Source organism: Dipodomys ordii, unplaced genomic scaffold, assembly GCF_000151885.1.
Source record: "Dipodomys ordii isolate 6190 unplaced genomic scaffold, Dord_2.0 Scaffold3, whole genome shotgun sequence".
Lineage (NCBI taxonomy): Eukaryota > Metazoa > Chordata > Mammalia > Rodentia > Heteromyidae > Dipodomys > Dipodomys ordii.
Window position 1 is genome coordinate 19,002,447 of NW_012267219.1, and position 13,441 is coordinate 19,015,887.

General features: G+C 39.2%; 1 protein-coding gene across 1 annotated transcript in view; it reads right to left on the reverse strand.

Annotated features, from left to right (window-relative positions):
• Positions 1 to 10,324, reverse strand: part of Lin7a (lin-7 homolog A (C. elegans)) — a 130,699-nt gene extending 120,375 nt beyond the window's left edge. Inside the window, exon 1 of the mRNA XM_013020106.1 lies at positions 10,098 to 10,324. Coding sequence (XP_012875560.1) covers positions 10,098 to 10,179 — 82 coding nt within the window. The 5' untranslated portion in view covers positions 10,180 to 10,324. The remainder of the gene's footprint in view (positions 1 to 10,097) is intronic.
• Between the last annotated feature and the right edge of the window lie 3,117 nt (positions 10,325 to 13,441).

Sequence of the window (13,441 nt, forward strand, 5' to 3'; positions counted from 1 at the left end):
CCTTCTAATTCCAGTTAATAACTGATCTTTATAGGTTCTAACATTGGTGAAATCAGTTTTTTGAGCTTGAGCAAAAGGCTCTATCTGTCACCTCTAACTATTAACAATCGACATTGTCATCTGATGGCTAGTCTTTATTATGTTGAGAGTCTCCTTACAGGTGACTAAAAATTGTGTTTTGAAATAAAATATTAATATTCCCTTTCATCCTGTGTTTCTCAGTATCTATTGAGCTAATAGGAGAAGTTTGAGCCTTTAGTCTGTGCACATGAAGAATAACAGTAAAACAGTTCCTAATATTGAGCTATCCTTTGTTAGAAATGAATGATTCTCAAATGGGTGAGATAATACTGCCATTAAAGGGGGAATTTAGGCATACATCTAGTTTTTTTCAATTAACGCAGTGAAGGGATTGGTGAAAGTTAGGTTGGCATTTAGTGCCCATGAATTAGAGTTATCATACCTCCTACAGGACAAATGAGTTTAGGGCCTCAATTTCAACTGGTATCTCAGGTGAGAAATATCTCTGTGACTATAATAGTTTTTCATTATGTTTGTGACTAATATAATTGTGTCAACAAAATGGTTCCTTAGTTTTCAGGAATTCAAACATTTTGAAAATAATCTCATCTATATAATATTGTATCACCGTTTTATGTTATGAGTTATTAGTTTAAATATTAGTTATTAGTATTAGTTTCTAATTTTAAAGAGTAATCATTTTAATGTACAGATACTCATCAGGCTGCTTGGCTTGTGACTCTATTAAATAATAATCCTCAATGTTTTCCAAACTAAGACTGTTAAGCTATATTGTTCCAGTGACATACCAGTGTCAACAGTAGAAACCTAATCACATTCTAATGTGACTGAATCTAATGAGTGAAAAGTACATTCATTTTCATTCAACTATATCCATATTATTATGGGATGCTATTTAAATTGGGTACATTTTAGAGTACTTGTTTTGTTGGCCAAATTATTCACTATTTTCCAAGTCTATACCATCAGTAAATATGATCAGATACAATCAGTGGTGTTCAGGCCAAATATTGGTAACCAAGTTAAATAAGATTGCAAATTAAGCATTCATAGAGAAAGAAATCCACTAGAAATCCATTAGAAATCCACTTCATGTATTTCCATGTTTTCAGTGAGGCTTCTATAACACCAATGGTGGCTTGAGTATTGAGTGTGGCTACATCCCACATCCAAAACTTGACAGGATCTGTTCTCAATGATCCCACTGCCTTTTCTAAGTGCCATTATCTCATTCTTTTTACTAATGGGTCATATTTTTCTGCTAGGAGACAACAACAAATACATTGGTCTATCATTTCTTTTTTTTTTTTCTTTTTTGGGTCCGGTTGTGGGGCCTGAACTCTGGGCCTGGGCGCTGTCCCTCAGCTCTTCAGCTCAAGGCTAGTGCTCTACCACTTGAGCCACAGTGCCACTTCTGGATTTTTTTTTTTTTTTTGCTTATGTGGTGCTGAGGAATCGAACCCAGGGCCTCATGCATTGCAAGATAAGCACTCTACCACTGAGCCACCTTCCCAGCCCCTGGTCTATCATTTCTTAAAACACCATTTTCAACTTTTAGGAAGTCAGATAGTTTATCAAATAGCCAATACTTTTTCTCTTTTTGGTTTCTTTTTTTTATTTAATATATTTTTTATTGTAAAGATACTGTACAGAGGGGTTGCAGTTATATGAGTAAGGTAATGAGTACATTGCCTATCAAACATTGTTACCCCCTCCTTTGTTTTTCCCCTACAATCCCTTCCCTTCCTACCTCCCCAACTCCTCCCTCCCCACTTTCCCCCGCAAAGTTGTAAAGTTCATTTTCAACAGTGTTTTGTACATCTCATGGTTACAATCTCATTGTATCCTTATTTCAGCATTTTGTTATTTCTTTTCCCCTCACCACATTAGAAAAATATGTATTCAAGATGCAGGGCACCAGAATCAACTACAGTGAAAACAGAGGTTATACCATGGAGGAAGAACATACAAAAGAAACACACAAAAAAATCACATAAGACATTATAAGTATATTAAAAACAATAGCAAGAAAGATAAAATCTCTTGTGTCCCTATTTTGGGGTTCATTTCACTTAGCATCAGCTTATATGGTCATATGTACATAGCTTTTGACCTTTTCTGCTGTCCTAGACATATACTAGTTATTGCAAATGAGAGAAACCATGGGACCTATGTTTCTTTGGGCTTGGCTTTATTTCACTTAATATAATTTTTTCCTAATCTTTCCATTTCCTAACAAATAGGGTGGTGTCATTCTTTCTGATGATAGCCAATACTTTTCTACTCTTATTTTCTTTAGAAATTATATTCACCAGTCCCTGAATACATGGCCCAATGTTTTCATTACAGTTCAATATACACAAAAGACAATGATGCCTTCCCCCACATTTAACTTGGGCATTTAAATATTAGGAACATTATATGACTTTTATAATTCTATCCATTTTTTGGTAAAGATTATTCTTTTTTTTGTGTGTGTGTGTCCGGTCGTGGGGCCTGAACTCTGGGCCTGAGCGTTGTCCCTCAGCTCTTCAGCTCAAGGCTAGCGCTCTACCACTTGAGCCACAGCACCACTCCGGCTTTTTTCTTTTTTCTTATGTGGTACTGAGGAATCGAACCCAGGGCCTCAGGCATGCAAGGCAAGCACCCTACCACTGAGCCACCTTCCCAGCCCAGGTTATTGTTTGAAAATAAAACTTAGAATATCTTATACTGAACTATATTACACTTGGATATACTGCCTCTAGGTGAGTGTACAAGTAATTGGAAACTCTAGTTTTTCTGTCCAATAAAGATAGACATGAATATAATTTTACAACTAAGTTTAACATGTATAAGTTTTTTTTGAAGTTATCTTTGAGCATATATGCTTTATTAGGCTAGTTTTCAAATTTAGATACCACATTATTTAGCAAAACACAATCATAGTTGGAAGATAGTGGCTCATCCAGGTAACCTAGCTGCACAGACAACTAAGATCTGGAATTTTATACTGCAAGCTATCCAAAGCAGAAATGTTTGTTATAGTCTGTCTCCAAAACAATCAGAAGCAAGGAGGAGAGAAAGAGAGAGAGAGAGAGAGAAGAGAGAGAGAGAGACAGAAGTTCTAGCAAGCATGAGACCCTGGGTTCATAACAACAACAAAAAGACAATAGCTCAGTCACAAAAAAAAAAAAAAATTTGATCACGCAAAGTATTAGCTGGGTGTCAGGCTCACACCTGTAATCCTAGCGACTCAGGAGGCTGAGATCTGAGGATGACAGTTCAAAGCCAACCCTGGCAAGAAATTCTATGAGACTCTTATCTCCAATTAACCACCAGAAAACTGGAAGTGGCCTTGTGGCTCAAGTGGTAGAGCGCTTGCTGCTGAAGAGCTGAGGGACAGTGCCCAGGCCCAGAGTTCAAGCCCCATGACCAACAAAAAAAATTAGAAGAAAGAAAGAAAGAAAGAAAAGAAAGAAATCAGTATAAGTTTTAAAGGTATGATCACAGTGATCAAAACAGTGATTTCAAATATGATTCATTATAACTTATCAGTTCATAGTTCCATCACTCAACCACTCATGGTTTTAAAAGTATAAAAGCTGCCAGGCACCTGTGACTCATGCCTATAATTCTACCTACTAAGGAGATTGAGATCTGAGGATCTAAGTTTGAAGCCAGCCAGATTAGGAAAGCCCTTTCGATTCTTATCCCAATTAACTACCCAAAAAGCCACAAGTGTAGATATGGCTCAAGTGATAGAGTGGTAGCCTTGAGTCAAAAAGCTCAAGGACAACACTCAGGCCCTGAGTTCAAGTCAGGACTGAACTACAGAATAGTTTATCATGTATATTAGAGCAAAAGGATGCTGTAGCTGCTTCCTCTACATTAAAAATATCATTTTGCTGTATTTTGAGATTGTTTTGTTCGATCACTAATGAAAACAGAGATGGATACAGGTAGTGAATATAAGTCTACAAATATAAACAAATATTTCACATCCTTTCTTGGTGATGAAGAGGACTCCACTTGCTCCATCACAGAGAGAGAGAGAGAGAGGGAGGAAAGTAATGATCTAAAGTAGTACAATTTGATTATTTTAGGTTAGAAGGATTTTGCCCTTTTGGTAATGAAGATATTCTACAGTAGACATAAATACTCATTATCCCCTACTAAATAGGTAGGACCCCATAGTGATACTTGAGAAAAGGTTCCAGAAGCAAAATGATCATTTCATCAATGACAGGAATTTGCAAAAACAGTAAGATAAAAATACTTTTTAAATCTCTGTTAGCCATCTCTGGCAAATGTGGGAAAGCATGGAACCACCACAAGGTTCATGGACAAAAACATATCTGCCTGCTGGTTTTGGAAGATTTTTTGTATGAGAGATATAAAATACCCCCAGCTCTTGCCTTTTTCTTCATCAGTAAAGACCACCAGGACCTAAAACTTCAAAATCACACTTACAGAGATTAATTTTTATTTTCCTTCTTCTTTATTCTTTTTCTTGTCAAAGGGGGAGAGAAAAAAAACTAATAACGACTAAGAAAAGGAGCAAGCCCTCTTGGATTGTGAGCCAAAGCAATTTTCAGGCAAATACAGATTTTATAAAAGCTGGTGAAGACAGCTGATTAGAAAAGCTATAAGCTGCCCAAGGGTTGAGTTGGAAGATACATAAAGTAATAAGCATTGTATTCCTTGAAAGTGGAAAGGATAAAGAGAAAAATTTTAATGTATCACAAATTCTTTGATAAGGTACCCACAGGATTTCCACTGACCTTCAATTTTTGTTCTCATGTAGTTCCCCCAACCCCATTTTCCTCAAAATAAAAGCTCTTAGCACTACACTACAATTTTTAAAGAACAAGAGTTTGATTTCCATAAAGACAGAGAGGGGGGAGAGAGAGAGGTAAAGAGAGAAATAGAGAAAGAAAGACAACGAAAAAGAGAGAGAAAAAACACCCTAAGATTAATCAATATTTTAATTGCAACTTAAGGAAGCGAAGAAATAAAAATCTCCATTTATATTTCTACAACTTATCCCACTTGAATCTCAGAGAAAAGTTAGGCCAATATTTTATTTTGTACAAGTCTTTAAATACAGATTGCAATCCACACATCATGTCATCAGTTGCCATATTTTAAAAAAATACATAATTTTAATTGACTCCCTGAAATGCTTTTTAATTTTTTATCCTTCGCCATGAATTAGTTTTATATTGTTTCATTATAGGTGTTTTTTGAAGCCATTTGTCTTCAATCTAAGGGGAAAAGGTAAGCAGAATGAAATTTTGAAAATGTCTTTTACATTATCCTTTCTGACCTCGAAATTTGATGTGCAAGAGAGTCAGAGCTTAAGATAAAGTGTTGCTATGTTCTTTAAAATGAGGGATTAAGTATCACTATTGCATTCCACTTTGTTGCCTTGAGTTTAGCTGAAGGTCATTTCTGTTTTTTGAGATTAAAATCTGAGAAAACCAACCACTGGTGTTAGAAAGAGAAGATGTGATCATTTTAACCTCTGGAAGAGAAGAATGGCAACACTAATCTCTTTATCGGCATCTTTGCTTTGCCACAGGGTAAATACAAGTACTGTTTCTTATGCTCCTAATACAGAGCCATCTTCTACCACGACCGCTTGGATTCAACATGTAGAGTTATGTAGTGACATGTAAATGACAGTGTTCAGTATAGTTTTGAAAATCAAATGATCTATATGATGTTTTAGTCTAGCAATATGAAGAAGGGAAAATCTAGTCTGTAGACTTCCTTGGCATATATAACCACCTTTCTACCCTAGGATGCATTCTAATAGTGTGATTATTTCTTGGTAATTTCAATTCTTCATCATTTTCTTGATATACTAACCAGATGTTAACCAAATTGCAAATGTGGAACTGCTGTTATATGTACTGTTCCTTCTTTCCCAGTGCTTTCCCTAAGCATCATATTAATACAATGCATCAACATGGCATTGACCAACCCTAACCTAATTAGTCCTACATTATTCTCTATCTCAGTAACATGTTTATTTTCTATCTTGATCTCTGCGTGCTTATTTTCTTCAGACAACTTTATAATCTCAACTACTATAATCTCTCAATTGTGAGTCACATCAGGAGGACTCCGGCACATGTCAGAATGACATAAAATCACAAATGAGGAGAAGAAAGGGAGGAATGCAAAGACTCAATATATATCCTACAAAATTAAGAAAAGCAAAAAAAGGGGTGCACTGGAAGGGTGAGAATGTTGAAAGGGGTGACATTGATTATATTGATAGACTGCTTTGTTGAATGGCAGCTTCTTTTTACACTATTTAAGGATAATTCTAAAACACCAAAAAATCCAAAGGAATTTCAAAAACAAGATTTTTAGATTCCTATATATTTTAAATAGCTCCATTGATGATGAAAAGCTCTCAATCAACCTTATATTACTGTCATATTGTATTACATATTATGTCATATTGTATATATATATTAATTCAATATTATATATTGAACTGTGTGACCTGTGGAGTGTTTCACTGATTTTCATATTGTGAATATACCCCTCAAATGCATGTTGCATTGAAAGAAAGGCAAAGGTTCATGTGTTCATCTGATTAAAAATGAAAATTTTGGAATCATGTAAAGACACTATATCTTTAGAAGAAGTGGAGTATTGTTATAAGCATAATAAATCAAGCATCTACAATATAGTACTGAACTTTCTATGCTTCCTGAGTATTTGTGGTTTTTCCAGAATGGAAGATTCTTTGGGTTGACATCCATCTGAATACCAAGAGTCTATTGTATCTAAGACTGGGACACAGTGAACAAGAGCCTGCTATGATCACAGATACATAGAGGTGTGAAAAGTTAGTCTGATATCTGAATTATGGATGGAAAGTTTAGGATTTCATGATATTGTAAACTACTATGTTCCCCTGTCCACCATCTTGAGTACATCTTGGATCTTGAGACTTCTTGCTTCCAGAGAACATCCAAGAAGGACATACAGACTTCAGAAAATCTGTATGTATATATCTTCTAAATTTGAGAAGAAGTAAACCTTAATTTCAACTTGCTTTATTTGCTTAAAACCTTGCTCTGAAGAATCCATTGGTATAAGTTTATGATGCCAAAGGACACTAATACAAATAATTGGATTTTGATATAGAATCTCTCGCTTAATGGTAGAGGAACCTTCAAAACCTTTTTAGTGCTTTCCATTTGCAAAATGAAGACAGTAGAAAAGAACCAGCAGCTCTAAAATCATAAATTGTGCCCTTTGATTTGCTGTGATGCCCTGGGATGTCTTTATTAGACATGTTCTTTATTCCTTCCTCTTTGTTCACCTGCCCCAAACCTTTCTGGTTAAATTTGGTACCCTTGTTGAGCTACTATAACTGATGTGACTACGTCAAGTGTGGTAGATAGGCAATCATGAGTCTATGTTATCTCTACCATCATTTCTTGCACCAAAATGTTATGAGGATATGAATTGTACCATAGAACACAACCAAATTCCTTTAATTACAGTGCTTCAGTTACTGCTGACTTAAGTTTTCTAACATATTATTTTTTTTCTATCTAATCACCAGGCAAAATGGTGGTTGTCACTGTAAATTCAAAGATGAATTCAGAACTGGTTGTTTCCTCTAAGGAACTCCAACCATTGAGGAGACAAATGCAGCATAGGGTGATAAAAGCTTTACTAGGACCAAAGCAGTGGTCCAATGTAAGGCATTTCAAAGGGTACCAAATCAGCTTGGAATGATCTGAAAATTTCTCCCAGGTGGTGACCAAACACAAGCCTAATGCTAATTAATTGAATTATAGATTGCTAGCTTTTCACAGTATCAGAATCATCTAATCCCAACTCCTGATGTGGCACAGCAGGAAAACTGATTTCCAAAGAGGTTAGCTGACAAAAACCACAATGAGTACTTTGCTAGAGAAAAACAAATTAGAAGCCCTTATTTCATCATTGCAAGGAAAAAGTTAATCAAATAGTCATTCTAAGATATTAGTCATAATAAGGGAGAGAGAAAATGCATATATATATATATATATATATATATATATGGAGAGAGAGAGAGACTCCATTCACATCTATGATGTCAATAGTCCATCATTCCCAGGATAATAGGTCACTTGATTTCATGCAATTTAAATCTGCTGCTTCCTATGCTGTTTCATGGTGCTATTCAGAAGGTTTGGATAGGTACAATTTGGATACAAACAAAAATAAACTTTAAGACTAAATTCTGTCTACTTAACAACTCCTCTTAACAACTGATTGAGGCCCTTAAGGGTTAAGATTTAACAACAACAGAAAAAAAACCCTAAGGTAAAATATTTTTATTATGATGATAAGTAGAATAAAAGGTTACTCAGGTTGGCAACCGTCTTGGGAGATTTTGCCCCTAACAGAGTTATTTTGCTTGGGATGTTTAATGACTGTAATTTAGTAATGGACCAATATAAGAGCTCATCACATTAAAATAAAAATACTAGGGAAATCTATAGTTTCTAATAGCTTGCCATCTGTTTGTCTCTTCCCAGTAATGGATTTATCCTGCTTAGCACAGATGATGATATTGAAGGTAAAAATCATGGATTATACGATGGATTTCCCATGCTCTTTAACTACTGTTATTAATTTGCTAGCCTGTAAATCAACATAGTCCAATATAAAATCAATCATTCTTATTTTTTTTTAAATTTATCAACTCTTATCCCGCATAGGATTGCTATGGGTACCACGTGACATTTCTTCTTGCCTCAAGACTGAGTTAAAGTCACCCACCGAGGATCTCTCCAAATTAAAAAAAAACCTCAGACTGGGTGTCCTGGCTTTTTCCGTGAACTCGCAGCGGGATGTTCTTCTGCTTTCCCCCGGCTGTCCAATTTAATCTGCTAGAAAGAAAAATTTCAGAGGGACTCCCACTAAATCATTTTCCTCTGAACCCATCATTTCTAAATGGCCGCCCAGGGTCCTAAATGCGGCCACAGCGGACAGGGACTAGCGGTGTCCACTCCGCAGAGCCCTGGGACTTGGGCGCCTTCCTAACTGGCCATGGGAAGCCAGGAAGGAAACTCAAAGCACACAGACACAGGTACAACCCCGCCGGGGCGCAGCGGAAAAAGCCCTGGCCATCTCAGCTTGTTAACACCCTTCTCTGGACTTGGGGAGGTCCTGGGGAGGGATGCAACACCGTTTCCCGTTCAAGTTCAAGGGCAGGACGCACGGGGGTGGGGGGTGGTCATAGGTCAGAAGTTACATTTTAACACCCCGGCCCCCCTCTCCGCCGAGGGCTTTGTCCCAGGGAGGCGCCTTCTGCACCCCTGGCCCTGCGGTTGGCCAGGGCGGCGGGAGCGGAGTTACACCAGCTCGGGAGCGGCAGGCAGGCGGGGAATGCACCGCGACCACCCATGGCAACTCGGGGTGCTGAGCCCTGGGCGAGCGGAGCCCGGGCTCCGGAGCTGCAGCGCCCTACCCAGCCGAGGGCAGCTCCGCGCCGCGCCGCCCCCGGGGAGCGCCCTTCCCGTCCCCCCCCTCCCCGCTCCCCATGGGCAGCCTCCTCGGCACCGGCGTCTGCACCGACCCCTCGCCATCGGGTGCTGAGACAAAACTTCCTTCCTCCTGGGTCCCCCGGGGCGGGCAGTTGGCAGGCAGCTCCGTGGCCGGTGTTTTCGGGGCGCAGGGGGAGGGTGGTCTCTGCCCCTCTGCCACCGCGGAGCCCGGGGTGCCTAGCCATCTCCGCGCGTCCGCTCCAACAAAGCCGGCGACCCGGCGATGGGGCTGGGGAGTGGCGGCCGGGGATCGCCGGAGCCCAGCGAAGGCACGGGCTCCAGGGCGAGGGCAGCGGGAAGGGGACGGCGGGGACCGGGCGGGCAGAGAAAGGGGAAGAAAGTATCCAGCTCCCGGCGCAAACGCCTCCTTGGTTCGTCCTCGATCGCCTAGGTCCTCGCTCTGCCCGGAGCGTCCTGTTGTCCCGGTGGGACTTGGCTGGGGACACGGGGGGGGGGGATAGGGGGACAGTGGGGACGCAATGGCCCGAGGGCGAGCCGCTTCCTTACCTCTGTCCAGAGTAAGCGGCTGGACCACTGTCAATGTCGCCATGTCTGCCGTGGGAGCCGAAGTGACGCTCGGCTTCAGCATCAGCAACCGCTGGTAGTGAGAAAAAGAGGAGGAGATTGGGGGGGGCGGGGGTGGAGAGGGAAGACGGAGGGAAGGGGGAGGAGAAGGGAAGGCAGGAAGGTGGTGGTGGTGGAGGAGAAGAAAGCTTGGGGTGGGTTGCTAGCCAGATGGAGACGCAACTGTTCCGCGGTGGCAGATCTTCAGAGGCGGCGCGAAACCAAGCAGGTATTGGAGAGCAAGGACTGCATCGCCAGGCTCTGGCAGGGATGGCTCTGCCCTGGAACTTTGCTCTCCCGCCCTTGCCCCCCCCAGCAGCGCCGGCTGGGTGCAGCTGGCTGGCTGCTTTCTTTCAACTTTCCTCTCAAATAAAAAGGATCCGAAGATAGTGTCTGGAGAAAGGCGATGGGGAGAGAGATGAGGAAGTAGAAGAGGAGGGGAGAGGATGGTTTTTGTTTGTTTGTTTGTTTTTTGTTTTCTTTTCCCTTCAGGTGAGGAGAAATTGTCAACCCATGAATCTCATCTTCTCTAGAGAGATCACCCCCTTCTAGCGCTGGCGCTTCGTTGTAGTTGCTGTTAATTTCTGTTAAAGTTTTCCCCCCACCCCCCCACTCCCGCCCCACACTTTGGAATGTTGACTTAATATCTGATAACTGACCACAGCACAGGGTTCTATCAGCGAGTGGCCATTTACGGGTACTGTATTTAGGAACAATGCCTAGATCACAATTTGGCTTTTCAAGCAAAGTGCTTAAAAATTGTTTCAAAAATAAAACAGAGGAAGGCTAGTTTCTATCCGCTCTGATGGAAACATTTATCCAGCCTTTTTCTGTTGTTGGTCTCAAAGTAGCATTTATTCACAAAGTGATTTATTGATTAGCGTGGGCTGGGAATTGAGCCGGGAGAGTTACCTACTATGAACCATGTCCTAAACTTGGGGATCAAATACCGTCCCTGTGTTTTGTAGTTTAGTATGGAGATGTTCTTTGATTTCATTTGATCAGAATTCCATTACTAAATGCTTCAATTACTAGATGTGTTGATTTCCCTCCCCCCCCAAAAAAAAGACTCATTTTACTATTTTAGAGACTCATGTCTGAGAGAGGATCTATAAGCATAATGGAGTGACCAGTGCAGGATTGGAAATACCAAACCTCCCTTTATCCCTTTACCTTCTTTGTGACTGAGCTAAATTGGTTTCAGCTAGTAATGAACTCTTCAAGGCAGAAGGTGTTGTGTGCAGTAAAATATTTGCATATGCTCAATGCCTTTTCCTTCTGGTTACAATAGGAATAACTTCTGAAGATCTTTTCCATCTTATAGTCCAGAGATAAAGAAAGAAAATCAGTTTTACCCATGATGGAGGAAATCAAAGACGATTGCCCATATGCACACATAACAGACCCTAAGGGCACACCAGAAATCAATTGCTTTAGAAACAATTCTGGTCTTGAAAATCAGGTCTTAGTTATGGGCTTTGCCTAAGTCTCCTAGTTTCCTCATCTGTCATACAAGGAAAATGGGATGATTTAATGCCATAGACAGTCTGTAACAGGAGGAAACTCATTCTCCCCTGCAAACTCATTGAGTTTTGTGAGGTTCTGATTGGGTCACAGACATGGCTATGCTTTGAAAACAGTAAGGAATACACCAATTTATTCTTGTACTCGAAAGCTGGCAATATTCATAAGACTCATAAGGCATAGGCCTTTCTGAACACTGAATATTCTGATTGGGAGACTGATGGTGAGCAAAGTATGGAATAGTGGGGGCATTTTCCCCAAGCACCAAAGAAGAGAACACTGAGGGGAGGCTGGAGAAGGAATCAGAAATTACACTTCAATTATGTTTCTTTCTGCCTTATGAATCAGAAAGAAGTTGGATTGTGTACAATGATATCAAAGTGTGTTTCGAGGTTTTGCACAAAATGTCAAATCTCATTAGTAATTGAGGATGAAAAGACATACAAATCCCTTGGCCACAAATGTAGCTGTTTATAACCAATCTACTTTATTAGGTATGTGTATTTGAGTGGCCTGATTCATAAGTCTAGAAGCCAGAATTGTCCCTATCCCAACACAAATCCCAGATTGTGATGTTTAGGCAAGCAGAGTTTTGGCATTTTGTTTCCTAATGTAATTTCCAGTATCAAATATTTCATAATGTACTTCATAAATTTTGAGTGGTCTAATTGTTCTATCCTTCATCCTATGGGTTGACTCTGTAGATTTTTTTTCTTTAAAGATCAAAAGAGAAAGCAGAAGCAAAGATCACCATGTATTCGCCATTTATTATTTCTAGTAATGGCATGTTCAACGTTTAGCTTATGTCACCACAGTGTAGAAAATGCTTAATTGGTATCTGTGAGAATTTGTTTAAATAAACTATGAAGATTGCTTCTCCAAAAATATTTGTGAATTGCTTTCTGAGACATAAAGAGAGAGATATAAGGCAATTTTTAAAATTTCTTCTTGCCTAGATGTGTCTCATGAACAACTGCCTTTTCATTGGTATACCAATCACAGTGTTTCATCAAGGTCAATGCACTTGATCTATGCTTGTGCGGGTTTCTTTGTTATTTATTAATCAGAGAGTTATAATTACACTTTTATCTTAGCTGTTTGAAAACACAATCACAATTCTTTCATTAAATGATACGTAATACCTTAGCTCAGTAGTAACTGTATTTCAATACAATTATTTCAATTACTACTTTGGTAGTGAGTTTAGTACTCTCTCTTTTTAGTAAATATTCTTATCCCAACTTTTGGAATAAACCAAGTCTAATAGATGGAACAATTTACTTAAGAATAGTAGCATATGGATTCAGGAAGTTTTGTGTCTCTCACCAAGAAACATAGATTTTTATTGTTTTCAGACTCTATTTTTAGAGTTTTAGGAGTGTGTGTGTTTGTGTGTGTGTGTGTGTGTGTGTGTGTGTGTGTTTATACTCAAAGAGATAAATGCATGAAAGAAAGCTAAGATCCAGGTTCTAATCTATGCAAATAGGGTTTAATATTAAGAAAACTGCTTGCTTTGAAATATAAAAATTCTTCTTGTTCAAGGTTGCATTCAAAGATAGTTAAGGTCTGTTAATCATAACTGAATCCTTTAAAATTATATGACAAAATCAAGAGGTTGGCAAAAAAGCATTAGCATACTGAAAATGTGTTTAGATTATAAATGGAGTACAATGAACACAGTTTCATATGAGAAAATAACACCTTCACACTGGAATTTTTTAAGCCCGGATATTAGACATTACTTTTGACTTGTTCAACATATC